Source organism: Candida margitis (assembly GCF_024628925.1).
Source record: "Candida margitis strain CBS 14175 chromosome Unknown scaffold69, whole genome shotgun sequence".
NCBI lineage: Eukaryota > Fungi > Ascomycota > Pichiomycetes > Serinales > Debaryomycetaceae > Lodderomyces > Lodderomyces margitis.
Genome location: NW_026261889.1, coordinates 1 through 27,609, shown reverse-complemented (window position 1 = coordinate 27,609; position 27,609 = coordinate 1). Strand labels below are relative to the sequence as shown.

At 40.4% G+C, this 27,609-nt stretch overlaps 13 protein-coding genes across 13 annotated transcripts; 10 read left to right on the top strand and 3 right to left on the bottom strand. All coding sequences in view use genetic code 12, as the record gives it.

Annotated features, from left to right (window-relative positions):
- Positions 1–343: 343 nt before the first annotated feature.
- LCB2 (serine C-palmitoyltransferase) lies at positions 344–2,035 on the top strand (the record flags this gene model as incomplete). The annotated part of the gene is made up of 1 exon (XM_051816732.1): positions 344–2,035. One exon carries the CDS (start codon positions 344–346, stop codon positions 2,033–2,035), a length of 1,692 nt encoding a protein of 563 aa, XP_051669949.1.
- Positions 2,036–2,826: 791 nt separating this feature from the next.
- Positions 2,827–5,208, bottom strand: DOA4 (ubiquitin-specific protease; the record flags this gene model as incomplete). The annotated part of the gene is made up of 1 exon (XM_051816730.1): positions 2,827–5,208. The coding sequence occupies one exon, from the start codon at positions 5,206–5,208 to the stop codon at positions 2,827–2,829; it is 2,382 nt and encodes a 793-aa protein (XP_051669948.1).
- Positions 5,209–5,736: 528 nt separating this feature from the next.
- CSK1 (mitogen-activated protein kinase) lies at positions 5,737–6,917 on the top strand (the record flags this gene model as incomplete). The annotated part of the gene is made up of 2 exons (XM_051816729.1): positions 5,737–5,964; positions 6,078–6,917. The coding sequence occupies 2 exons, from the start codon at positions 5,737–5,739 to the stop codon at positions 6,915–6,917; spliced, it is 1,068 nt and encodes a 355-aa protein (XP_051669947.1).
- Positions 6,918–7,270: 353 nt separating this feature from the next.
- CANMA_004450 (uncharacterized protein) lies at positions 7,271–7,672 on the top strand (the record flags this gene model as incomplete). Its single annotated transcript, XM_051816728.1, has 1 exon — positions 7,271–7,672. One exon carries the CDS (start codon positions 7,271–7,273, stop codon positions 7,670–7,672), a length of 402 nt encoding a protein of 133 aa, XP_051669946.1.
- A 1,001-nt stretch (positions 7,673–8,673) lies between these two features.
- On the top strand, positions 8,674–9,081 carry CANMA_004449 (uncharacterized protein; the record flags this gene model as incomplete). The annotated part of the gene is made up of 1 exon (XM_051816727.1): positions 8,674–9,081. One exon carries the CDS (start codon positions 8,674–8,676, stop codon positions 9,079–9,081), a length of 408 nt encoding a protein of 135 aa, XP_051669945.1.
- A 512-nt stretch (positions 9,082–9,593) lies between these two features.
- CANMA_004448 (uncharacterized protein) lies at positions 9,594–10,592 on the top strand (the record flags this gene model as incomplete). Its single annotated transcript, XM_051816726.1, has 1 exon — positions 9,594–10,592. One exon carries the CDS (start codon positions 9,594–9,596, stop codon positions 10,590–10,592), a length of 999 nt encoding a protein of 332 aa, XP_051669944.1.
- A 193-nt stretch (positions 10,593–10,785) lies between these two features.
- Positions 10,786–12,864, top strand: CANMA_004447 (uncharacterized protein; the record flags this gene model as incomplete). The annotated part of the gene is made up of 1 exon (XM_051816725.1): positions 10,786–12,864. The coding sequence occupies one exon, from the start codon at positions 10,786–10,788 to the stop codon at positions 12,862–12,864; it is 2,079 nt and encodes a 692-aa protein (XP_051669943.1).
- A 10-nt stretch (positions 12,865–12,874) lies between these two features.
- Positions 12,875–16,258, bottom strand: CANMA_004446 (ATP-dependent 3'-5' DNA helicase; the record flags this gene model as incomplete). The annotated part of the gene is made up of 1 exon (XM_051816724.1): positions 12,875–16,258. One exon carries the CDS (start codon positions 16,256–16,258, stop codon positions 12,875–12,877), a length of 3,384 nt encoding a protein of 1,127 aa, XP_051669942.1.
- A 368-nt stretch (positions 16,259–16,626) lies between these two features.
- Positions 16,627–18,138, top strand: CANMA_004445 (17-beta-hydroxysteroid dehydrogenase-like protein; the record flags this gene model as incomplete). The annotated part of the gene is made up of 1 exon (XM_051816723.1): positions 16,627–18,138. The coding sequence occupies one exon, from the start codon at positions 16,627–16,629 to the stop codon at positions 18,136–18,138; it is 1,512 nt and encodes a 503-aa protein (XP_051669941.1).
- A 194-nt stretch (positions 18,139–18,332) lies between these two features.
- CANMA_004444 (snoRNA-binding rRNA-processing protein) lies at positions 18,333–23,789 on the top strand (the record flags this gene model as incomplete). Its single annotated transcript, XM_051816722.1, has 1 exon — positions 18,333–23,789. One exon carries the CDS (start codon positions 18,333–18,335, stop codon positions 23,787–23,789), a length of 5,457 nt encoding a protein of 1,818 aa, XP_051669940.1.
- Positions 23,790–23,923: 134 nt separating this feature from the next.
- On the top strand, positions 23,924–24,319 carry CANMA_004443 (uncharacterized protein; the record flags this gene model as incomplete). Its single annotated transcript, XM_051816721.1, has 2 exons — positions 23,924–23,926; positions 23,999–24,319. 2 exons carry the CDS (start codon positions 23,924–23,926, stop codon positions 24,317–24,319), a joined length of 324 nt encoding a protein of 107 aa, XP_051669939.1.
- An 862-nt stretch (positions 24,320–25,181) lies between these two features.
- Positions 25,182–27,074, top strand: CANMA_004442 (uncharacterized protein; the record flags this gene model as incomplete). Its single annotated transcript, XM_051816719.1, has 1 exon — positions 25,182–27,074. One exon carries the CDS (start codon positions 25,182–25,184, stop codon positions 27,072–27,074), a length of 1,893 nt encoding a protein of 630 aa, XP_051669938.1.
- Positions 27,075–27,131: 57 nt separating this feature from the next.
- Positions 27,132–27,609, bottom strand: CANMA_004441 (SSA3; the record flags this gene model as incomplete). Its single annotated transcript, XM_051816718.1, has 1 exon — positions 27,132–27,609. A coding segment is annotated over one exon (478 nt), but the record flags the coding sequence as incomplete, so codon positions are not given.

Genomic DNA, 27,609 nt, shown 5'->3' with positions numbered 1-27,609 from the left:
TTTCCTTTTCTTTTTCTTTTTCCCTTTCTTGTTAAAATCTCAACAGAAGTTTAGAAATCTTTCTCATTCAGACTACAGAAAAGTTGTGCAAGTATTATAATACACCGGTGTGGCACTTCATCACCAGGATATAAAATTATAGACAGAAGACGCATTTTCCAGTAAGGAATACATCCCCAATTTACTAATCGCACCCTACTCATACATTTCGCTCATTTTTTTAATATCTCACGTATTTGTTTCTCCAAAGGGACGATAGAGTTTTCAGAGAGATACGTGATTTCACTCGACTTAGGTTCAGATTAGCAAGCCCTATTTATTCCATAGATTGCACCCGCCAAATATGTCGACAACCACTAAAACTTACTCCAAGTTTATTCCAAATGCACCAGAAGATAACCGACCCATTGAAGTCAGAAGTAATCTTGAGTATGGAAAACAACTGTCGAGAGATTACTTGTATGTTTCAAGACACCCTGTTGGAGAGCCTTTACCAATCCCAATTGATGACGATCCTCCATACGTCATTTACCTATTAACTTACTTGAACTACCTCATATTAATTATAATTGGACATATTAGAGACTTTTTCGGAAAGATTTTTAAACCGCAAGAATACGAACATTTAGTTGAAAAGGATGGATACGCGCCATGGTACGATGGATTTGAGAGTTTTTACGTGCGTAGGTTGAAGACAAGAATCGACGATTGTTTCGCAAGACCTATTTACGGAGCACCAGGCAGATACATCAAATGCTTCAACAGAATTAGAGATGGAAAAACCGGTTATTTGTACGATGGTACCTCGAAGGAATGTCTCAACTTGTCCTCATACAATTACCTTGGATTTGCCCAATCTAGTGGTGTTTGTACTGACTTTGCCTTGAAATGTGTTGACGAATATAGCACCTCAGGATGTTCTCCAAGGTCATATTGTGGTACTACCGACTTGCACCGTGAATGTGAACGAGTTATTGCTGACTTTGTTGGAAAAGAGGATGCCATTATTGTGAGTCAAGGGTACGGAACTAATGCAACATTTTTTGCGTCTGTCGCCGACTCAAAGACTTTGATTATTTCAGATGAATTGAACCATGCATCAATTAGATTTGGTATTAGATTATCGGGGGCTATTGTTAAGGTCTACAAGCACAATGATATCAAGGACTTGGAGCAAGTAATTCGTAACCAAATTGCACAAGGACAGCCAAAGACTCACAGGCCCTGGAAAAAAATCATAATCGCAGTAGAGGGTTTATACTCTATGGAGGGTAACATGTGTAATTTGCCTGACATCATCGACCTCAAAGAGAAATACAACTGCTATTTATTTGTTGATGAAGCTCACTCGATTGGCGCATTAGGCCCAGAGGGAAGAGGAATCTGTGACTACTTTTCAGTAGACCCTGCTAGAGTTGACATCTTGATGGGTACTTTAACCAAGTCATTTGGTGCTACGGGAGGTTATATAGCTGGTGACAAAGTATTGATTGATAGAATGAAATTGGACTATGAAACCAACTCATATAGTGAATCCGTCCCACCACCAGTTTTGGGACAAATAATTTCTTCATTAAACGTCATTAGTGGTAATCTTAACCCCGGAGAAGGGCAAGAGAGATTACAGAGAATTGCATTCAACTCACGGTACTTGAGATTGGGGTTGAAAAAATTGGGATATATTGTATATGGTGCTGACGACTCGCCAGTTATTCCAGTTTTGCTATTCTTACCTCCCAAAATGCCGGCTGTTTCGAGAATGTTGTACGACTTGGGCATTGCTGTGGTCGTTGTGAGTTACCCTGCCACTCCCTTGGTTAGTGCCAGAGCTAGGTTATGCGTTTCTTCGGCATTAACGAAAGAAGATTTGGATTACGTGCTCACCAAGTTCAACCAAATTGGGGACTTGATATATTTGAAGTTCAGTAGTGGTATAGCTGGTGGTTCCAAAGTTCCTGGACAGCCCCCACGTTGGTCCATCGAGGAAGTGTTGGCAACTAATGTTGAGGATAGTAAAAAACCGAAATTACTATAATGTGTAGAGAGTCTATAGAATGTGTATTTCTAGAGTAAAATAATTTAATTTAATGGTAAATAGATGATAAGAGGAAGAAAAAAAAAACCAGACTTTTTGCTTTTGACAAGCAACATCTACACTCCCTCCTGCGTCATATTTCCAAGGCACGACTCCCACAATTCAAACCATGACAGCGATTCCAGAAGCTTACATACCTCCACTACGATTCAACTTAGTCGAACCCAACCTATATCGTGGAGCGTATCCACGACAGCCAAACTTTAAATTCTTAGAAACGCTCAATCTCAAGACGATAATTTCATTAACACCAGAACCCATCACTCTAGAGACAGATTCCGTATTATACCAATGGGCGCACGATCAATCGATACGTTTGATACACTTGGAGTGCGCTTCAGGAGGCAAAGGAAAGAAGAGGTCAGTACCTTTGGATTACGATTTGGCTTTAACGGCTCTTGACCTCATGATTCATAACAAGAACCAGCCTGTGTTTATACATTGCTTAAACGGAGGACAAATTACAAGTTTGCTAGTTGCGTGTTTGAGAAAACTACAGTTTTGGTCAGCGATTTCAATCTTTAATGAATTTATTAATTTTACCACTAATATTACGGTTAACGATCGTTTGTTTGTTACCAACTTTCATGGAACCGTGAAGATCTCGCCTAAAGATAAAGTTCCCTGGCTCTGGCTCGGAGTGAGTAAGCAGTTAGTCATGAACCATCCTAAGTTAAAGGTAGTCGAAATAGACGATAGGGAGCATAATAGTACAGAATATATAATCTAAATCATACCCTTTGAAAAAATAAACAAAACGCATTCTTATTCATCACCTTGTCGGGCGAAACGTTTGGTGTGATCTTGGAATCATCAAAGTAGCACCACCGCTTCTTTCCATTTTTGTAGACATAGGAAGTGTAGTGACCCGTGGATAGGGTACCAAAGTGGTTGGCGACACCATATAGCTGGTATCTAAACGGAGGCTCTTGATTCCTCACTGGAAAACTTTCAAGAATGGTGGCTTCCTCTTCAAGAGACATCTTTGGTCCACCAGATACGCTCATGGTAGTTCCAGGCTTTGTCCAGTATTTAGTTAAATCCAACGTTTCAGTCACAGGATAAGTTACAAACGTTTCCAACTTGCGTATTTGCCCGTTGGAATTCACCTTGAACCGCTTGAAATTCAATATTAAAACCTGAGGCAATCGCGTGATTGCAATTTTCTTTGTTGATCTGGTGAACTTCTTACAATGAGAACAGTGCCATTTGTTTCCGTCATCAAGCAACTCAGTAGTAGTAAACTCTTCAATACAGTCTTGCAAAGTGACTTTTTGCGTTTGATTCAACTTCTCGGGAATGGGGAGAGTCAATATAGAAAACGCATTGTAAGTAGTCGATGTCGACCCACACTCCAAGCAACGTAATTGAGACAAGTATTGACCTTGAAAGTTATCCACAATGATTGAGAAATTCAATTTCAAATACCTCTCCCATTCTATGGTTGATGCAAGTCTTACTGGTAACACTTCTCTATTTTTTTCTTGTTCTGGTGTCAATTCCGATATCCGCTTCTTCTCCTTTGGATCCAAGACTGTCATTTGATTTAAATCCTCATGCAACCCATCAAGCAAGAACGTGACAAATTCTGTACAGTCCTGTTGCGAGCATGAAGCAAATTGTTTCCCAGGAGATAACTCACCAGCAATCCTTTTGAATTTCGAGGGACTGAAAACTTTTCCATTATTGTTCAACATGTTTAAAAGTAGTTCAACAAAGCCCATAGTTAATTTTCCTTGCGTACCAAGTTTGTTGTTGACATTTATATGCTGCTTGTAGGATCCATTCATTGATACAGATGGAAAGAAGAAAGATGTTAGTTGTGGCGTAGCAGCCAAACATTGAATCATGCAATTCATATAGCACGAATTACCCAAGTTGACCAAACCGGTACTAAATCCATCAAGTATATTTGCCATCTGATCCTTTTGCAGCTTGAAGCTTGGCTGTGGTGCATCTCCACGTGGCGTGCTCGTGGTTGTAGCTGCTTTTGTACTAACTGATTGCGGATTATAAGGTCGAACTCCCATTTCCAGCGACACCAACAGTGCATTTTGTAGGATTTCCGGTGTACTCTCCTTTGCTTGTGTTAAATTCTTCTTACTTTCCAAAGTAGCGGGACTAGGACTTGATCTCCTTGCCGATGACAAATAATCGTCAAAGGACTTTGGGTAAACTAACCCATTTCTGTCTTGTACAGTAGCCAGGTTACGTGAATTTTCAACCACTTCGTCACCATATATAGCATGCCAGTTTCGGATTCCCCCGGACAAGTAAACGGGCCACAATCTAAGCTTAGAAGAAATCAACGCATTCTTTGTCGTCAATAGGTCAATTAACCTTCGAAATGGGTTGGCAACCGTCTCTTCCGTACCATTCAATATCTCCATAAATCTATTATCTCCCAGTACGCCATACTTGAAGTTGTATACAACGACATAATCAAACTTTCGTCGATCTTCGAAAACCTTCTGTTGTTGATGCGTCAAGGTTTGCTTTAATTGAGCCTCCAAATCTTCGCTCGTCGCCTCCTCTGAAAGACTTTCCACTAGTGAAGGTTCAATATTTATAACATTTGGGTGCTTTATGTGGTTATGCACGTAATCCTTGTGGGGTCGGTAATCAATGAGTAGAACTTTGCTGTTGTTGAAAAGTTGTTGTAATTCTGTAGGACTGACCAGTTCTTGATAGCTGTTTGCTTTCGCTTTTGGTGGTGCTGTTTTCGTCGCCGTGTTATCATTTAATGCCTTGAATCTATCGAGTAAACCATCGCCATTCGAATCGTCATGTAAGTGACTTCGAATAACTCCTTCCTGTTCTGCTCTCTGTTCTATTACACCCTTGACTACCGAGTGAAGTTCGCCACTAGAGCCTCTTATTTTCGCTTCAAAAAGTTCTAAATATCGTTTCAGCAAAGCGTATAGTATATATGCGAGCTCATAGTCGCAATAGCCGACCTTTTCCAACAATTTGCATTGTGAAACTAACCGCTCGACAAGATAAAGCTGGCATGAAATTATCGTTTTTATTCGCGTAGAATTTTGCACCAACTTGTCTAATATGAGGTCCTGAACTGCATCAAGTTGTTTCAATGTGAGGTTGGTGTTAGTCATAGTTGTGACGTTTGATGAGTGAACCTCACCATTATTTTTTGGAGCGCCTTTGACTTTTTATTATTAATGCGCTACCAAGATGATTTGTAATGAAATCATCCACGGGGAACAAGCTTATCTAGACATAGAGGGCAGCAGTAGGGAAGAGAGGTCTAGTCATTACGAGGCTTAGGAGTTATCAAGCTATTTTTTACGGACGAAGCTTTCAAAAAGACCACCTTCGCCTTCCATCCCCTCGCTCTTTTTCTGGCCTTACGAGTCGATGTATATAGAGCCTTTCAGCACAGAGAATATAAACAACATCCTTAAACCACTGTTGCTCCAAAAGCTCCTAAAAGACTAGCTCCTCAATCAATTAACAATCTTATCTGCTGTCCCAACACATTGTGGACATTTGCGTGCACAAAAGATAAAAAATTTAGAATAGAACAAGGAACGCACTTTTGCAACAATTTTTTGATACACAACAATGTATTCACACACATTACAAAACAACCACACCCAACCACCACAACCAACAACAACAAGATGGCCTCTTTGAGAGGTAAAAACGGATATTTTGAGTCATGTTCTACATACACAGATAAAGAAAATTACTTCCTAGTTGATTCAAGATACGAGATAATTCGGGTTTTAGGAAAAGGATCGTACGGGGTCGTTTGTTCTGCCATCGATACCAAGAGTTTGAGCACCGGTCTTGAGCATAAAATAGCCATCAAAAAGGTGACAAAAATATTCACCAAGGATATACTTTTGGTTAGAGCAATAAGGGAGCTCAAGTTTATGAAGTTCTTCAAGGGCCATAAGAATGTACGTTGAGAGTTGAAGCCCCAATATCAAAAATTCGTGACATACTAACGACTGACTAGATCGCATCGTTGCTTGACTCCGACATTGTCTATGTGAAGCCGTATGATGGCCTTTATTGTTTTCAAGAGTTGGCAGACCTTGACTTGGCGAGGGTATTGTATTCAAACGTTCAACTATCGGAATTTCACATACAAAACTTTATGTATCAAGTATTGTGTGGTTTAAAGTATATCCACTCGGCTGATGTTATACACAGAGACTTGAAACCAGGCAACATTTTGGTTACAACCCAAGGAACACTTAAGATATGTGATTTTGGCTTAGCACGCGGGATAAACCCTAAGTTTTTCAAGAACCGCACTGCTACAATTACCAACTATGTTGCCACCAGATGGTATCGTGCACCCGAATTGATTTTATCAACCAAGAATTACTCAAAAGCGGTCGATGTTTGGGCCGTGGGTTGCATACTTGGAGAGCTATTTGGGAGAAGACCACTTTTTCCTGGGAAAAATCTGCATGAGCAGATTCATGAATTGTTCAAGGTGTTGGGCAGCCCACCACCCGAGACGATTAAAAAGTACAATTGGAAAGTTGAGGGAATTCTGTGGGTAAAATACAAGCCAGTAAATTGGACGTCGTTATACCCGTTTGCCCCAAATGAAGCAATCGTTTTGATTGAGAACTTATTACAGTGGGACTGCAAGAAGAGATTAACGGTTGATGAGATTCTAGCACAAGATTTTTTCAAATTTGTGAGAAACTCTTCTGAAGAGGCTAGTAGTAAGTCACCTTTTGATTTCAGTTTTGAGGAAAAATCGTGCAATTTGCCCCAGTTGAAGGAAGTGTTGGAAGAAGAGGTGAATGAATTTACAGGAATTTGCCATATTGGACAATAACTGTTTTGGAGGCTTTATAGGACTGTGTAAAAGGAAAGTACTTTGTATAGGGAACAGTGTGGCTGACGTCATAACTTCACCCCTCTCTCCTCCCCCACAAAGTTCGTAAAATCAAAGGTATCCATTTTGCTGATTTACAAAATATCCCGTGCAAATGAAGAGCATGCAGGATTGGCTAACTTGTTTTTTTTTTTTGTATTATGAAAATAAAACGTGTCATTGTTGACAACGATTTATGTTGCACAAACCATGTAGCAGTGTAGCGTTCTTCTAGTAAAAATTTCGGTTTATATAAGTAGAGATCTCCCACCCTCTTTTATGTCTCTACTTCAAAATCAACAACATAAATTATCATGTCAATCCACCAACATCCAGATTTCATTCCTTATCAATACGTCGTATATGTCGAAGGAAAGGACCCAGAAACGGTTCAAATCGAAGGACTGGAATCAGTTCACACCAAAATCCCAGGGGGTGTAAAGTTTCACCAGGTTGTTAGGTTTAAAGTCAAGAATAGAAAAATGGAGAACTTACGGTTTGTACAAATTACCAAGAAAGCTGGAATAACTTTCAAGAAAACGGAGATTAAATTGGGCACTTTTGAACCCTCTGAAACTGAAATTTACGAAGTTGAGACGCCAGAAGATGAAACACCCGGTAGTTGGTTAACCAGGGGTACTTATCCCTGCACGACTACCTATTATGAAGGGGATAAGGAATTGTATACCGATTCCTGGACCTTAGAATTAGTGTAGTACAAGAAGAGCACTGTGAAGTGTTATTTGTGAGAAGTGCTTTTTCTAATAAATGCTAATTGATATTTGATCTTGTGTAGCTCGATGGACTTACCTGCTGGGGTGCAACACACTCACCCGTAAGCGTGGTATATGGGAAATGTAGCGCCTCTCCTTTGTCTACCCTTTTAGTTATTAATCACAGGAAAGCACCTAAAGATACCTTTGTGCACATACTACAGAAAATTACTCTTCAACGGTTAGAAGACACCTTTCATAGTGAACTATAAACACTTTGTTTCTTCAAAACGTCTTGACATCGTTCCACTGAAGTACTAAAAGCTTCTTAGAAAGGCATCCGCTTCTTAAACACGATATTTTCAACTATGATTAGGTTGCAAAATACGAACATTTCTTGGGCATCTCTGAAAAGCCAAGTTTCCAATATGCTCGGCTGTCTTAATTTCTTCTGGTTTTGAGCCCTGGTTATTCATCTGCGCGATACTTTTTAGTCGACGGATGAAATAAATAGCTGAACCTTTGTTGGCGATGGTGGAGCTGCTACTTCTCCTCTCTGTGGGGCAGTGGTTTAGTGTAATGTTTCCCCAACTTAGAGACAAAGTAGCACAAATTTAAAACACGCTTTAGGTTGCTCTATTGTCGCGGTTAGATGGTGCTAATGTCAAGAGTTTTTTTCTTTTTACCGAGAGCCGTGTAAACGACATAGAGCTAATACTGTCGTATGAGTCACCGTCTCTTAACAACTCAAACATAAACGTTGTATCCCCCATTTAAAGAATGCGAGAGTTGATGTTTGACGTGTTTGAAAAATTTTAACGTCTAATATTGTCCTGCATGCTTTACTCTAGCGCGTTTACCATTTCTATTGTTCTTAGAGAAGAACAAGTTGAACCGAGGACAAACTCTGGTCTTCTATAAATATAGCACCAAATCACCTACTTTCTGAACCTGTTTTGCTTCTCAAAAACAAATTCGCTGAGCATAATCAATCAACTTTTATAATGAACACTACACCACACCCAGATTTCACTCCATTCCAAAACGTGGTACATGTCGAGGGCAAGGAACCAGAGGTTATCGAACTTGAAGGAAGAACTGAGCCTCTCCATGTAAAAATCCCAGGTGGAGCTAAGTTCCACACCACTGTCAAGTTTAAGGTCAAGAACAGGAAGATGGAAAACTTGCGTTACAAGCAAGTGGTCAAGAAAGGTGGAATTCCATTCAAAACGAAGATGGTTGAGTTGGGTACCCGTGAGCCATCTGAAACTGAGGTATACGAAGTTGAGACCGAAGAAGAAGTATCACCAGGTGGATGGGTGACAAGAGGTGTGTACCAGGCCTTTTCAACTTATTATGAAGGAGATGAAGAGTTGTTAACCAACCAATGGACATTAGAAATAACCAAATAGATGAATAGACAACTTTGCAAATAGACCGTGATTGTAGCAGAAACCCAGGCTTGCAGTGATCACCGGCGTAGTCAAAGCTAAAACTATTTCTATCTTTGTAGCTTGAACCGGGTTTCTGCATGAAAAAGAAAACAAACATGAATTTTTTATTTTTCCGATTGGTACATCGGTTAACGGTTACGGCTACTTATAAGTCCGCGTGCCGATCGAGCCATTTAACACTGTATAGTATTACAGAATTCTCCTATCCGTTAGAACGGAGTATAAAACAGACTCTTCTCGGGTCTTCATAGTACAATGGAATGTAAACCGTACTCGGTATCCGTTGCCTTGCAAACTACCCCGTTTAGTTTGTTGTGGAAACTTTTCCCACTCGTGTCGTAAAATCAAATGCGTGGTTGAAATAATGTGACACTGCCCGAAGGCAAGAACAAAGGCCGATAAGATAAACTACCCGATCTTTTCTCTCTAATACTAACAAAATATTATACACTTCGTTTTTTCTACGCCTCATGACTGTCCGTCAAGCTACACATGCTGGCTCGTGGTACAGTGGTGATCCAAAGACCCTTCAATCACAAATACAAGCATTGATACTCGCAGCGCAGAAATCGGGCAATGTGGCGGCGAACAAGACAGTAAATGGAGCCAGAGTTTTGGTTGGCCCTCATGCTGGATACACCTACTCTGGAGAGAGATTAGGTGAAGCGTTTAATGCATGGGACACATCGACTGTTAAAAGGGTGTTTTTACTAGGGCCTTCCCATCATGTGTATTTCAAGGACAAGGCTTTGCTTTCCCCCTTTGACTTCTATGAAACCCCCTTGGGCGACATACCTGTTGACAAAGAAACAATAAACGATTTGCTCAAGAAAAAGTTCAAGAAGAAACACGGCCAGCCTGTTTTTAAATTGATGTCTGAGGAGATTGATGAAGACGAACACTCATTTGAAATGCATGCCCCATTTATCTACCACCAAGGAAAGAATTCTAAACACGGTGTGCCTAAAATTATACCCATACTTATCAGTGGGATGGACTTGGAGCTTCTGAATGAGTTGGTAGATGCTTTATATCCGTACATTCAGGATGAGGAGAATCACTTTATCATTAGCTCCGACTTTTGCCACTGGGGGTCAAGATTCGGTTACACAAAGGTCTTGGCCAATCGAGATGCGACCTTGGACAGCTTGGAAACAGATATTCATTCATTGAGATACCTGTTGGGACTGCAGGATATTCCCGTGTACCAGTCCATCGAGATGTTGGACCGTATGGCACTCCAAATTGCTTCGAAGGGATCTGCTTCTGAATGGAGAGAATATATTCGTGTTTCCGGCAACACGATCTGCGGGCAGAAACCAATAGCTGTGATGTTGCAACTCTTGGAACAATACGGGTTGAAAGAGGGAGGCGATGTTTTTAAGTGGATTGGATATTCCCAGAGCAACCATGCAAAGTCGCCAAAGGATAGCAGTGTCTCATATGCTGCTGGTTATGTCAAGCTATAAATGGTTCTGTGAATGCATACTTATACAAAGTTATATACATATATATATATATATATCTATATAGTCAATAGAATTGATTTGATTTGGTTATGAAAAAAGAAAATGGAAACACACTTTTCCAACCGCGTAATCGAATGTTCCGAACACCGACAATTTTTTTTATCAACGATACGAAGTACAACCATTAACAAGCATGAGTGATGCCAAACTATTCACCAAGTCAAAAAGCATAGAATTGCAAGCAGAGATTGAACAGGCCTTCAAAAAATCTAAACCGATAAATCGGATCAAGGTTGTTCTTCGAAAGCTTTTGGCAAATGTGATATTAAACAACCATGAAATGGCAGCCTTGATGAAGGGCGTGATCCCCTTAATGAAATTAGACGATATAGAAGTTAGGAAAATTTGCTGTGAGTACTTGGTGAGCTACTCATTATTGTCACCCGATGCGCAACAAGCCATCCCATTTTTACACCGATTTAAGGATGAGCATTCACCAATCTTGCGAGCTTTGGCCATAAAGACCATGTCCTCCATCAATCTCCCTGCGTTTTTGGACCTCAGCTTTACTTCAGTAAAGAGAGCTCTTCGAGATAAGGATCCGTATGTGAAACGAACAGCGGCGTATGCAATTGCAAGGTTACATCAACACGATCCAGCACGAACTGAACGAGAATTACTAGTGGATGAATTGAATGAATTGCTCTATGAGGATGATCTGGTGATAATTTCTGAAGCTTTAGCTGCTTTAAGCGCCATCACTGAGAGGAGCAAGACTTTGAATTTGACGATTGATAAGGCCCATTCATTAACTTTAATTTCATTGTTGAGGACAGCCAATGAATGGCAACAAATTTATTTATTAAACTCGCTCATGGCTTATGTGCCACAAACTGAGAACGAGGCTCTAGACTTGATGGAAGCAGCACTCCCATCTTTGCAGCACGAAAATTCGGCAGTGGTGCTCAATGCGATAAAGATTATCATTTACTACAGTAACTACGCGCGGAACCCTGAACTTCATTTCCCAATACTTCCTAAGCGTATCGGTGCTTCCTTGAACTCATTACTTACCAAGCCGTCGGAGACTCAGTTTTTGGTGTTGAGGAATGTCATTTTGCTCTTACTTGGCAAGAAAAACTTGGTGCAATTTGATATCGAAATGTTTTATTGCCGATTTGATGACCCTATTTATGTCAAGGATACAAAGCTTGAAATCATTTACCTATTAGCGAACGAGAATAACATTGAGCTGGTTTTGGACGAACTTGAAGAGTATGCTACCGAAGTGGATGTGGCAATGGCAAGAAAAGCAATCAGAGCATTTGGAAACTTGGCAGTTAAATTAGAGAATGCAGCTGAAAGATGTGTCGAGGTGTTATGCGACCTTATTTCAACGGGGATTACCTATATTGTTCAAGAGGCAGCTGTTGTGGTGAAGAATATCGTACGGCGATATCCCGGTAGGTATAACTATGCTGTCGACGAGCTCACAAAGTATTGTCAGATCTTTGACGAGCCAGATGCAAAGGTGTCGATGATTTGGATGGTTGGCCAATTTTGCAAAAGCATTGTAACTCCTAAAAAGCATTTATCGCAATTGATGACTTCGTTTACCGATGACCCCATTGAAGTACAACTTGCAATGTTGACAGCAGTCACAAAGTATTACCTTATTTTCCCACTAGATGGCGAAGAAATGCTTCTTGGTGTGTTGAAATGGGCAACAGAAGAGACCAACAATCCAGACGTCAGAGATCGTGGTTACATATATTGGCGATTGCTTTCGTCCGAATATGCTAGTAGCTCCCAAAATGGATTTCAAGAAAACACAAAGGACATCATTTTCAATCAGGATCCTCATATAACATCTGAAAATGATAGTATAAATCCTGCTATATTGGAAGAGTTGGAGCTCAATTTTGGCTCTCTAGCGTCGATATATCTCAAGCCAGTACAAAGCGTATTCAGGTTGGCCAAACCCAAACATCTCATAAGCTCGCCGGCCCTCCAAGTTGAACAACTGCTGGCATCGAGCCACGAGTTTGCGTCGCCTAGACCGCTGTACATACAATCGCGAACTTCAAGCACATCTACGGCGTCAAAAAGAGGATCACATGGGGGTAAGCATAACGTTAGAAACTCGGGAGATGATTGGAGTGCAAGAAGTTTCAGTCCCAAGCCACCATCAAAGGAGAATCTTGGCCAGAAGCTTAGTAGAAAGAGTTCGTCGGTGACGGGGAAGATAGCGAGTAAAATACTGAATTTTTAAAAGATCGGCTTTATTCTGTGGCTATATTCAATATTCTCACATTGGGCGAGAACCTTACACTGGACATACTGTTGACTATAGTTTCATGCAAGATTGGTGGCATGTCTGGCTCTGGACCATTTGGTAACGTGTCAGCCAATTTTTCCAAATCCAATCCTAGGAATGATCCTAGTATGATTAATGATGCCGGGCGAGACATTACACGCATTTGCTCACGGCATGCATTGCTGACAATGCATAAAGGACAGCCCCATTGACAATCACACTTTATTATTCTGTGAAATGTAGAATTTATCAATTCATCAATACACTCAAATATTTTGTAAGAGTATCCTGAACCGCTCTTGCCTCCCTTTGTATCGTAAAATACTAATCTAGCTGGTCTTTTGCGTTCTGATTTCGTAGATTTAAACTCTTTTGTCGGAGCTTTACATTCGGTTGCCAATTCAAAATCGCCCAAATTAGCATTAGCTTGAGAGTAGTTGACGAATATGGGAAGCATATTCATGATTCCATGTGCAGCAGCGTGGATACCACCAGCTGCTGAAAGTTGTTTTGCTTTGATAATATCAAGAGCAGCTTTAGGAACATTTAGCCAACAACCTTTGCCATATGCAATGACCGGGGGATTGTTGACTTCAACCACCTCAAGAATTTCCTCTTTCCTATTGACCTTGAAAAAGCCAAATACCAACATTGTAATCTTGATAAGCCCAAAAAACGCCGGTATATCTACCGCATTTCCTTCTGGAACCAACGGTTTGACCAACTCTACCTCCTCCGGGTCTACATCTGTGTAGTCTCTTTGTGATGTCGTCCAGTCAACATTGACCCTTTCAACCTTAGCATACCTTTGATCGTGATTAAATTCCTTAACTAGATACGGCTGCCCTTGGTGTAGGAAAATACCTCCCTCGTAAATGGTGAATGTGGTTCGCAGAAGCTCGACCTCCTCAATGACGATATTTCTATTATTGGTTATATCAACCACAGCTACGCTGTCATCTTCAACGGCACGAATAGAGACCAACTTTGATGGCTTGGGCATATAATTGGAACTTGGAATAAACCTGTCACCAATATCTTGCACTAAATGTGCTGTCAAAATCTTTTCAAATGCTTTGAAGCTACGGCCCTTGGTGAACCACTTGTAGTCGCTATTCACATCAATTGCATCCTCGTAAGCAGCGCACTGCAAGTGCCTTTCTAGAATCAACAGTCCGTGTTCCATGTCGCGCAAGCTATCCACACACAAATCTTCATAGGTATTGATTACCAACTCATCAGCGTGTTCGATGTAGTACTGATCTACAGGAGACCTACTTGGCACAAACACAACCAAACTTCCCCTCACTCCTTTTCCTCTACCTGCTCTACCAAATTGTTGATGCAAATTCAGTTTCAGCATGGGGAACCCACAAGTGATGACAACATCCAAGTCGGACAAGTCTATACCCAACTCCAATGCATTTGTAGCAATTATAGCACGTAGTTGCCCATCAAACATCTTCTTTTCGATAATACGTCGGTCAGATTTACTATATCCGCCACGATACGACATTATATCGCTCTGGGTTAGTCCCAGTTTGGAATAAGGCGACTTTTGTAAAAGTGATCGGACTTCCCTCATCATCATTTCTGAAACCACCCGGATAGGGCAAAATACAATGATCTTGAGACTTGGCATCTCAGTCAAGAGAGTAAGTAAAAGTCTGGCCAGTTCAAAAATAGGACTCACCCTTGTTATCAATTGGCTATTGGAGTCCATGGGGCCCCTTTCACCACGGTTATTCATTAACACCGGTGGATTCCACACAAGCATTTTTTTCTCACACCTGGCACTTCCATCGTTATATACATGTATGACTTCCAGTTCCTCTGGTATTGCGCAAATTGTTTTAAAGTGTTGAACAGGATTATTTATAGTTGCGGAACAAGATACAAATCGAAGACCCCGTTCATCTGGGCAAATTCTATCTTTGATCCTTGAAAGACGTGCCATAACATAGCCCACATTTATACCAAAGGTTCCCTTATAGATATGTAGCTCATCAACAACAACGTATTTGAGCCCTTTTATGAATTCTCGCCAAGATTGAAAGTTACTATTAGGTAGAATCGAGGCATGAATAGTGTCAGGGTTTGTGAAAAGTATGTCCGATTCATGCTGTATTTTGACTCTTTCAGTAAAAGGCGTATCGCCATCATAAGTGTTGATAACTATAGGCCGTCGAGAGTTGCTCGGTAGACGGTTTAAAAATAACTGAAATTGTTTAATTTGATCTTGGGCTAGAGCTTTGGTTGGAAAAATAAATAATGCCGTTGTATGTCTTCCTTTCAAACCATTAGTTATATCCCACAAAATAGAATTGAGTACTGGTAGTTGGTATATAAGCGATTTTCCTGATGCCGTCAGAGTGCTAACTATTAGATGTGCATCGCTAGAGTCATCCAAGAGCGACTCTAATGCTTGCGCTTGGTGGGTGTAAAGGCCACCATCTATGGAGATCTCCTTTGCCGCTAACAATGCATCTCTTAGTTCCAGGTGAAGACTGTTAGATATGGCACTTGATAACGCTTGAAATTGTGGTGGTTGGGTGCCATTTAACTTATGAACCGACACTATCTGGTCAGCGTATGCTCTGGATTTCTTCAACGTTTCAATCATTTCATCAGCTGTGTAGGAGGTATTGTCTTGAGCAACAACGTCTTCCCTACCTTCTAGCACCTTCACTAAATCGTCTAAAACTGGTTTCTCCGGAATCAACTTCAAGGCACCCTTTGACAAAACTTCCTCAGCTCGTTCTATATCATCGAAATCCTTAATAAAATTTAAGATTAATTGCTTAAATCGACTATCTCTCCCTTGAATTATTTTAGTTAAGTTATCTCTATCTAATGGCTTCAAGGCACAATTAGTGCTATTGAGGAAGAAGCCCTGTCTGGTAGAAGTCTCGAATTCCTTTGGCTTGGTATCCACTTTCATTCTCTTTCTACCTTTTACCATTTTCCCTATTCCGTGTATTTTCACGTCCTGAAAATCAAAGATGAGGATCTGTTTCGATTGCTGCTGGTTATCATCCTCAAACTTGTCGGCCACAGGTGTTTGGTCATATCCTTTTTTGCCAAATTTCACCTCCTCCACAAATGAAACCATAATTTGGTTTTCATCCACGTAATCGAAAAAGATTTCATCTTCTGGAAACAAGAACTTAATGGTTGCTAAATCTGTAGTTGTTATCGTCTTGTTCAATTTCTGGAATAATTGCACTGAAGGAATGATACTACGTGAATGGGAAGCAAAGAAAGTGGCATGCTTGTTTATTTCATGAAACACCAAAAATAACCGTTTAAAATACGGCGACCAATCAGAGGGAATTGGCGTATGTTCCATTTCGAGGACAGTTGAAGAGCTAGCTTGTGGTAGGTGAAGCTAGCAGACTTTTTTGATTGTCGTAGACGTGTTTCTGTCGTAGTGTCTATTTTCTAGAAACAAGAAATACGACAAGGTCCAAAGATCGGGTATTTAACCTTTGATTTTGTGTAAGAGTATAACTTTACTCTGCAGCAATCAAAAATATACCCCAAGAGCAATCATGCGTTTAACCACTAAAAGGGGGATACGAAATTATTCAAGTCATTCCATCTCCCACCCCTCCCAAAAAAAGGAGTACCCACAAGGCTGAGCTATATTTCATTATAAATACATTTCAATTGGTCCCGGTTTAGATCTAATTCTATCCTTCGAAACTACACATTAAAATGCAGCACCCATTCGCAAAATTAAAGTTGAAAAGCAGAGCATCAAACATTCCCGATGCAGATCCTGCAGTTAATTCAGGTAAACCACCAAGTACAAAGCAAATTTACCAATCCAGATTGAACTATGGGGTCAACTTTGGATCTAGTTTTGTTTTGGAAAAGTGGATCTTCGGAGATTTGTTTTCTGAAACCAAAGGTGATGCCGAATTGGATGCAGTGTCTTCGTTGGTTGAAAAGCATGGTGTTGATGATACTAGAGCCAAATTTGAAAGCCACTGGACCAGCTATGTGACCGATGACGATTGGAAATGGTTGGCAGACCACCAAGTTAACTCAGTCAGATTACCAATTGGATATTGGGATGTCGATGGTGGAAATTTTACTTCTGGATTCAAATTTGAAAAATACAAGGCAGTGTATGCCAATGCATGGTCCATCATCAAGAAGAACTACATTGAGCCTGCTCTGAAACACCAAATTTCGATCTTGATTGATATCCATGGCTTGCCAGGTGGGGCCAACGACTCTGGTCACTCTGGTGAAAGTGGTACCAAAGGTGGATTCTGGAAAGACGATAAAGCACAATTGGAAATGGCAAGATTGCTGGGATGGATTGCCAACGATTTGAAAAATTACGAAAACATTGCCGGTATTCAAGTTGTGAATGAAGCAGAATTTGCCGATCCACCTAAAAAGCAATCTACATACTATGCCGCAGCAATTACAGAGGTGAGAAAGAGCGACAAGCTGATCCCAGTAGTGATTTCTGATGGCTGGTGGCCAGACCAATGGGTCAAATGGGTCCAACAAGAGCAAGGTGATGATGGCTATATTGGTGTCGTTGTGGATGACCATGTTTATCGCTGTTTCTCAGACTCCGATAAGAAAAAGTCGGCAGAACAAATTACTGATGATTTGAACGGTGACGTGTTGACCAACTTGAATGACGACGGAAAAGGTGTTGATTTTATTGTAGGCGAATGGTCCTGTGTTTTGGACCAGCAAACATGGGATCATACAAAGGGCAATAGAGATGATTTGGTTGTGAAATACGGCCAACATGAGCTCAAAGCAATTGGCGAGAGAGCAAGTGGATCTTACTTTTGGACCTATAAATTTCAATCAGGAAACGGTGGTGAGTGGGATTTCAAAACCATGACTGATAAGGGAGCACTCAAACCCTTCCCTAAACCATCTAATCCACCTTCTGATGACCAATTTAAGCAAGCTGCGGACAATGCAACCAACAACCATGCTAATTACTGGAAAGAACAAGATCCAAAAGGAAAGTATGAACCGGATTTATTTAAAGATGGATTCACCACTGCTTGGAAAGATGCGGACTCTTTTGCAAAATTTAACGGCTCAAGGATTGGAAGAAAGGAAGCTTTGAAAAGATCGAGATTACTGGAAGCTCTTTCCAACAAAAAGGGTTCTCAAAAGAACATTTGGGAATGGGAGCAGGGCTATGACGAAGGGTTGAAGGAATTTTATAGCGCATCGATTCACTAACCCGTTGATGAAGCTTTTGTAGAAGTACGTAGGCATATAATACACGGTCGGTGAACTGTCGGCTTTGATTGAGTAGATGTATTCTCTACGCACAAAAAAGGCATCTCATCGTCCTTTGGTGCAAAAAAAAAAAAAAAAAAAGGCGAAAGAGATCCCATCGCGTTATCAGACTATATCAACTCACAGTAATCACAATGTCTAGCTTAGCGTCTCAGTTAAAGTCGATCAATGAAAAGACTGCGTCCGTTGCGTTGAATAGACAGCAAAGGTCAAAAATACACTCTCGCTCGTTGATTTTCGAGCCCAAGGTTGCATCTACACAAGATTATGAATATATCCATCAAATTGCAATCGACGGACTCGATGAATTATGCGAGTTAGACACCAGGTTCAACAAGTTTCGAGCTTCACTATTTGCAACCGACTCGATAAACTTTGACAGAAATGTACAAACTGAAGATGTTATTCAACAAGTAAATGCCAATATCAACGCCTTTTTCACATTATTGGGCCCATATTATAATTTCACTGCCGCCCTCACTGCTAGTGAGTGGTTGGTTAGGAGATTCCAAGCAAACATTCACAATTCAGAGTGTTTGGTTTTGTCGGTATTACCGTATTACCAACAACCTATCTTTGTCAAGGTTTTGAATGTGATTCCTAAACAGAATATTCCCAAGATTTTTGAGTGGTTGAGCAGCTTCAAGGACCGATTGAAAAGTCCTCCTTTGCAATCACTTTTCAGGGCTTTTTATAGTGACGAGGCGTTGTTCAAATTCTACACTTCATTTTTTAATGATCTGATCAAGAACCGCACTATTTATAAAGAGCAATTGGTGTTTTATTTGTCAATTACGATTCAAATTCTTGCATCATTGTCGAAAAACCTGGAAAAGTTGAATGATTATCTTATTCCAGTGGTTTTAGAAACTGTTGATTTATTGCTCAAGCATGAATCGAGTGGCACGCATTTCCAAATTTCAGAATTGAAGCTCACTGCTTTTTCAATCTTGTCCGTGACTTCATCTGTTGTTTCATTGAATCCTGAGCTTGTAAATTCATTGACCGTGGCGATTTGCAAAGACAAGGAATGTGTTTCTGGAAGTTTGCTCAAACCAACATTAACATTGTTGGTGCAGTTGTGGAATTCTAATACAGAATTTGTGGTCAACAAGGACACTTTCAGTCACTTGTTGTTGAATCACCAAGTTGTGGAGGTCTTGAGAGATTTGAAATTGGCAAAGTTCAAAGTAGACAGGTTTTTGTCGTACTACTTTGTGTCTACCTTCCCAACTAGCCAATCTGTGCAGTTACTTGAATTGATCAATCTCGATGACGCTGCTCTATCACATTTTGTCACTGAAAATGTTATTAGTTTTATTGCTTCAAATACTGCTTTGAAAGAAAATGAGAGGTTGGCTCTTGTTGATGTCGTCAAATTCATTATCAAGGAAGCTCGGACACAATTTGAAGAGATTCTCACTAAGCATGATTTGCAATTGACTGATTTGGAGCTTAGGTTGCAATCAACAATCACCGAAGCTGTGGCTGAAGAAAATGCCGGCATCATAGAGGAAGATGTAGTTGATGAGGTTGTAGATGAGACGGTTGAAGCTTTTGACTTTGGAGGAATAAAGACTCACACATCAACGTACTTGGATGCCCGTAATGACTCAGACTTTGAGGGGGTATTATCATCGTTATTGAAATTGTGCTCAACTATTAAAGTGTCTTCACAGAAGAATGCGATATTGAAGTTTTGTCATAAGGTGTTCCAAACACCAGGTATTGCAGTGACCTTTTTGCTTCGAACTGGGTTCACTCCGTCTGTGCCAATTAGTATCAGAGTTAACTCTCTCAAGGCTATAACCTCAAAGATTAAGGAGTCATCAGATGCTAAAACAGACTTTTACTTGATGGTTCCCTTACTTTTATTGGGACTCTATGCTGAATCAAAGGGTGAACGTATGACGATTTCCCAAATTGTGAGAACAATTGCCTCCATCTCAAAAGAAATTCACTCGGAACAAAAGAAGGTCAAGACAACTTTGTTTATGGAAGATTTAATTTACAGTTCTGCAGAAGAGAAGAAGATGATATCACCCCAAGACGCTTTAACCTTGTTCAACTATTTAACGGAAGGTAACGCTTTAGATGATGCAGTGTTTGACCGATCAAAGACCACGCACTTGGTAAGTTCTAGCTTCCTGGTTAAGCACGGGAAAAAGAGTTTAGGTGCCGTGTACAAGACATTTATCCTTTCTCAATGGGCATTATCGCAATTACCAGTTGTCTTTAAAAGAAGAGCCTGGCAGATTGGAAGCGAATTGTGCAAATTTAGTGGTGATGAAAGACTATTCTTTTGGACTACTGATGTTTGTCCTTACACTGAACGCAGACAAGATTGGCAATTGCAAGCAAAGAGCGCAAGTATTGAAAACTTTGTCGCCATTGATCAAGCATTGGTGGGGTTAGTTGGAGGTAAGAAAATTTCGAGCGAAACGGCCTCAAGGGAATCTGAATGGTTGGCCAAAGGATTAGACAGTGGTTCTGGAATTCAGGAAGTTGTTGAACAACGTGTTAGGGATGTATTTCAGCTATTCTCCATAGAAGCTCAACTACAAGTTGTCAACAAATTGATTGAGTTACTCGTCAACGATGAATATGTGCCATTTGACCCAATGATAACTTTGCATGAGATCAAGTTGAGCTCGGATATTTTCTTGCAAGCATTAGGAAATGTACAAATTGGAGAAAAATCACCAGAACAAGGTGTTGTCAAACGTAGAAGGAGATCATCAAACTCAACCAAACAAGCAATGGCAAAGGACGATGTTACCAGCTTGGCTGCGTTACATATTAGGAAATTGGCCATCTTGTTGGAAGTGTTGGAAACTAAGTTACGAAAGGATGTCACTTTCTCCGATCCAAAATTGTTGAAGGTTTTATTCAATATATTGACTGATTTGGACTACTTGGGCAACGATGGAAACTTACCCGTTTTGTACACGCAAGAGGTGTTGGCTAGTTGTTTGCTCTTAGATATCACCAACATGAAGAACAGTGGTGAAAATCTCAAGTTTGATTCCAATTCAATTAGGGCCGACTTGATAGTCAACTCTATTAGAAATTCAAGCTCTCCACAGGTGCAAAACAGATTATTGTTGGTCATTTCAGAGTTGGCTACATTGTCGCCGGAGATTATCTTGCATTCAGTCATGCCTATTTTCACCTTTATGGGAGCACATACAATTAGACAAGATGATGAATTTTCAAACAATGCATTACAGCAAACTGTTTCGAAAGTTATTCCTGCCTTGGCTGCCAATTCTTCGGGATCTATTGGCTCAGAGATTGAGTTTTTATTGACCAGTTTTAGTGCTGCTTTCAGCCATATTCCTACACATCGTAGGGTCAAGCTTTTTGTCGCATTGACTCAAACGTTGGGCTGTTCTGATTCCATGCACATTGTTTTGTTTTTATTGGGTCAGCAATTTGTCCAACTCAATCAAAAGAGGAGATTGGATGAGACTGAGGCTATTGTTGGATTTGTTGAGAGCTATTTGAAATCATTCACGGCTGAGGATCAGTTGATTGGACTTGTCAATTTCACCCAATTAGTCAAGGCACTTCCAATAAAGCAATTGGAAATTAACTCCGATGACTATGATGCTTTAAAAGTAAGACCAGTCTATGGAAATGCTATTGTTGGGCTTACCGATGGTGAATGTTTGAGGTTGAGGGCTTCACTCTTTGAGTACTTCAATATCATTTTACGCCTTGACTCGTCTAGATTTGATGCCTTGTCGCTCAAGAGCAAAATTGCCTTGGTTTTGCTTGATGATGAAAACGCAAAGCAAGAAATATTGACCAAGTTTAAAGACCTCACTAATTTCATCTTGTCTGAACTTGAAATGTTTTCCAATGAACATCCATACAAACCAATTTGTTCGGCATTGTATGGTATTTTAACCAATTTATTGGACTTGTTACCGTTGGCCAACTTTATTGACTCGATTGTTGAGTTTTTGGATGTTGATAAATTGAGTGATACCACATCTATCAAAGTAGCTAAAAACTATGCTGTATTATCAGCAAGCAAATTCGAAGATGAGATTAGTTTTGATGCGTATACAAAAATTGGAAACTCCATTATTGAACGATTGCTCAGTGTATTGATCAAGGGCATTCGCAGGAACATTGATGCTGAATTGCAACAAGCGTACTTGAATACGTTTGCTATTGTGACACGTAAGTTAGGGGTTACCAATGCAGATTTCATTGTCAAAGAAATGTCTAAGTTCATGTTGGAATCCTTGGGCGTATTCACCTCAGAGTGCGGTTTATTAAGTTCTCAATCAGAAGCAATCGTTGCTGCCATAAACGCCATTATCAGTGTCGTCAACATTTTTGGAGTCAAAACTCTTGGCCTTTTCCCCAAGATTGTTCCTCCAGCTTTAAAGCTTTGGGAATCGACTACGGAAAATGACAACGAGGGTTCCAAGTTAGTCCAGGAGTCGGTGTTATTATTGCTTTCAAGCTACATCAAGAAGATGTCAGCGTTCATGGTTACAACGTTGGATTCAATTTTGATCACAACATTGAAGAGTGACTTGACCGAGAACCTGATCAAGTCGGCGGTATTGAATTTAATCATTAATCATATGGAGGCCGGATTAGTCTTGAAATCTTTATGCAGTATTTGGATAAACAAGGGTTTTTACAAGACTGATAATGCAGCAGATATTGGATTATACTTGAATACTTTGGAGTCGGCAATTGAGAAATTGGAAAAGAAGGAAGCAACGCAACAAGCGTCAATGTTTTTCAAGTTGTTGATGCAGTCATTTGAGTTTAGAGAATATTCTCACTTGGAGGGTGACAAGTTCGATCACAATACTATTGGAAGAATCGAGAGCTCATTCCACTCATGTGCTATATCCTTTGTTATGAAACTCAACGATAAGAGTTTCCGTCCATTGTTTGCCAATTTGGTTCGCTGGGCAACGACAGGAGAGGGCAGCACATTGGAAATAAACCACACGTCAAGATTGATTTCATTTTATCGTTTTTTCAATAAGTTGCAAGAGCAACTAAAAAGTATTGTCACATCCTACTATTCATACTTGATTGATGCAACTTCGTCGGTACTTGGTGATTTCGCTAATGGCACTCTTCAAGACACCAGTCTCCGCAGAATCATATTAATCTCGTTGACATCTTCATTCAATTACGATCAAGATGAGTATTGGTCGCAAGAAGGTAGATACGAGGGTATTGTTCAACCACTTTTGGATCAGTTGTGCAACATCGAAGATCCAATCGGGAAGTATTTGGTCAAGGCAATCAGTGCGCTTGTGTCTGATGTTTCATCCAAAGAATACAACGAACACATATTGAAGTCATTGATCAAGTTTGTTTCTTATGACAATGAAAACTCTTCCAATACCAAGATATGGACAATTCGTACGCTCAAAACGATTTTCCAGAAAATGGGAGAGCTGTGGCTAACTTACTTGCCAACATTGGTGCCACATATTGCCGAGCTACTAGAAGATGAAGATGAGTATGTGGAGCTAGAAGTAAGAGAAGGGTTGGTGAGAGTTATTGAGAAAGTTTTGGGTGAACCTTTGGATAAGTATCTAAGTTAGAAAGTTAAAGAAAAAGTCGTGCGCTTTGGTTACTGGAAAAGTTGTATAAATTGAAAAATTCCATGGGGTTCGATGAGAAAATTTACCTGTAGATATCACTAACTATCAACGCATCAATTGCAAACACACTAAAAATGGTATGTAGACGAAGCGAAGGAGCCTCTTTCAATGCCTAACACCGATTTAAGATGTACTAACATTTTTTCCAGTCGACTCTTTTGAAATCAGCTCAAGCTTTGAAACCTTTGTTTGACAGAGTCTTGGTACAAAGATTGAAACCATCCAACAAAACTGCTAGTGGTCTTTACATCCCAGAGAAGAACCAAGAGAAGTTGAATCAAGGTGTCGTTATTTCTGTTGGACCTGGTATTACCAATACTACTACTGGACAAAACATTCCAGTTTCAGTTAAAGCTGGTGACCAAGTCTTATTGCCTTCATTTGGTGGAAACCCAGTCAAGGTCGGTGAAGAGGAATACTTGTTATATACTGACAAGGAAATCTTGGCCAGAATTGAAAAGGACAATTAGGTTTTGGCAGGTTAGGACAGCAACTATCGGTAAACAGAAGGACTCTTGTAAATAGGATTAATAAATACGAGTCACAAACATTTGCAATTACCTGCTTCGCGCCATCTCTTTGCTAGTATAATCTTGTTGCTATTAACTGGAGCCACTAAGAGCCTCCATCAAAAAAAAGAGGTCGTGTATCCTTGGTAGGGATCATCTCTGCGTATAAATTTTTCAAATCGGTGGTTAAAAATTTCTCCAACTTCGCTTTCACTTTCTTTTCTTCTTTAACGCAAAAAATCACAGCCATCCACAACGCTAAAGCATTCTTTAGAGGTTGAATCCCTTTGTGGCATTCTTGACCCATGACCATTTCGGATATTGTTGTAGGAAAAAGGAATGGGACCTTAGTGTGCCTTTTTTTTTTCCTTTTGCGATGGACTGGAGAACAAACCTACAATTGATCTTGGGTGCAGCATCCCATGTGTTGAGCGGACTTTTGCTTCGTTTCTAAGGAACTGCCTTCGTGCGTCCGTATGGGGGATGGTGCAAGGATCAATGGTACATTTTTAGGAACTTTTGTCGATGTTGGAATGTAAAGTATAGAAATATGCAGTAAAGACTAAGCAGTAAATACTAAGCAGTAAATACTAAGCAGTAAAGACTAAGCAGTAAATACTAAGCAGTAAATACTAAGCAGTAAAGACTAAGCAGTAAAGACTTCTTCCTATTGGATGCCTATTGATTGTCTCTAGTAGCGATTCTTAGCATATACTTTATTTTGCGTTGTAGTGTTGGAAGGCTATATGATCGAAACAAAACACGTTGAAATGTGTTTTGAGACAAGAAACAAATGGAAGTTACCTTTCCGCAACACATCCACATGAAGCACACATCGCTACAGCTACAGCTACTACTATTACCACTCTTTCTACCTACTGTGCTCGCAAAGAATGTATTTAGCGCCAGCGAAGTCTCATCGCTATCCAACTCGCCGTTCAATTGTTCACTAGTCACGACTCAACCGTACGCACTTCAATGCCAATACGTCAAAGACAATTGCAACAACGACAGTGTGTTCAACTACTACAACCTATACTACTGCGACTTGAAAATATTCCATGGATGGGCTCTTATCCCATTACTTGTATCATTAGCTTACATGTTTGTTTCTTTAGGAATCACCGCCCTGGAGTTCCTATGCCCTAACCTTCATACAATATCGAAATCATTTTTAAAAATCCCCGATAATTTAGCTGGCTTGACGATTTTGGCATTTGGAAATAGTGCTCCTGATATTTTTGGCACATATGAAGCAACTAAGATGGGTCTGATCAATTTGGCATTGGCAGAATTGGTTGGAGCTTCACTATTCATCAGCAGTTGTGTTATTGGGTGTATTGGGATCATCAAGCCATTTGAAGTGCCACAAGTTTTATTCAAACGTGATGTAGCAATGTATTTCACGGTCTACACATTGATCTTGTTGAGTTTAATTGTGGGCAAATTGTCCAAATTCATTGCAATAACATTGATTGGTGTTTACATATGCTACGTATCAGTGGCAGTTTATTCCCACAAAAGACAACAGTCACGAGTCAAAGCAATTTTAAGAGAAAGACGATCGCGAGGTGAATTTGGAGATGTACCTGATGATGAAGTGGTCATTGATGAAATCTATCTCGATGGCGTATCGCAATTACCAACCATTGATGATATCAATGTAAGAGAAACTTTGGGCTATAACACAAACTCTACGGGGAATTTCGGATTGCGGAAATTGATGGAAGACCTATCATTGCATTCCAATTTGGGAGGAGCGATACAATTAGACACCGAAAGACAACTAATGACGTCTCTTCGGGGTGTAGAGCCGGAAGAAATTGCCCACCAAGAAGAGACCCCGCACGAGCAGCTTGTAAATTTGTTTTGTCCCCAGCTTTCCCGTTTCAGAGACAAACCAATTGGTGAAAAACTCAGGCTTTTGCTCTTGCTACCAATATCACTAATTGTGAAAGTATCAACGCCTGTCAGGACCCATGCAAACATGCTCACAATCGAACAAGATTACAAACCGAACACAGCCCATAATGTATTTAACTATTCGAAGGAAAAGATTCAACTCGTGGTTCAAACAGGCATCGGCTGCTTCATTTTCCTCCTGGTAAATACCCACATGCATTTCATTTGGAAGCTTATTTTCCATTCCATAGCTAGCTTAGGTCTAGCTTATGCCATTTTCAGACTATACCCAACGTCAACTTCCTCAAGCAACTTCCCTCAACGTATGTCAGCAATAAATTACTTTGTCGCCATATTTGGCCTCGTTGCATCAATCACCTGGGTATCAATCATCGCTACCGAAATCATCAACATCTTGCAAGTTGTGTCAACTGCCTACCGCCTTAGCGATGATTTTCTAGGTATCACCCTTTTCGCATTGGGCAATTCAGTAGGTGATTTCATAACCAATTACACAATTGCCCAAATGGGGTTCCCTGTTATGGCATTTGCTGCCTGTTTTGGAAGTCCATTGATGGCATTGTGCTCCTTTGGATTCAGTGGGTTGATAATCGGCGGCAACCACACGTTGACATTGACATCACCCGTCCTTGTTGCAATTGTTGTTTTATTCAGTAACATGGTAGTTCTCTGTGTCAAGGTTCCCAGAAACTCCTGGAAGTTGGACAGGCACATTGGAATTATCTTGATTGGTAATTGGACTTTTGCTTGTTTGTTCTGTCTAGTGGCAGAGCTCTTACGCAGATACTTCTAATGTTATACGAAAAGATTTATAAATTTTATACAAAACATATATGTACTATTGATCCCTCTAATCAACTTCTTCAACAGTTGGACCACCTGATGCACCGCCTGCGTCACCACCTGGGGCACCGCCTGGAGCTCCACCTGGGAATCCTCCAGCACCAGCACCTGGGGCACCACCAGCAGCACCGCCATAAGCTCCACTAATGATTGGGTTAGCAACTGACTCCAATTCCTTTTGCTTGTCAGTGTACTCATCAGTGGAGGCTGAATGAGATCCATCCAACCAAGTAACAGTCTCCTCAATAGCCTTGGACAACTTCTCCTTGTCCTCTTCGGAAATCTTGTCCTTCAATTCACCGTCATTGATGGTGTTCTTCAATGAGTAAGCGTATGATTCCAATTGGTTCTTGGCTTGGACTCTAGAGGCTTCCTTTTCATCGTCTTCCTTGTACTTCTCGGCTTCGTTAACCATTCTTTCAATATCTTCCTTGGACAATCTACCTTTATCGTTGGTGATGGTAATCTTTTGTGTCTTACCAGTA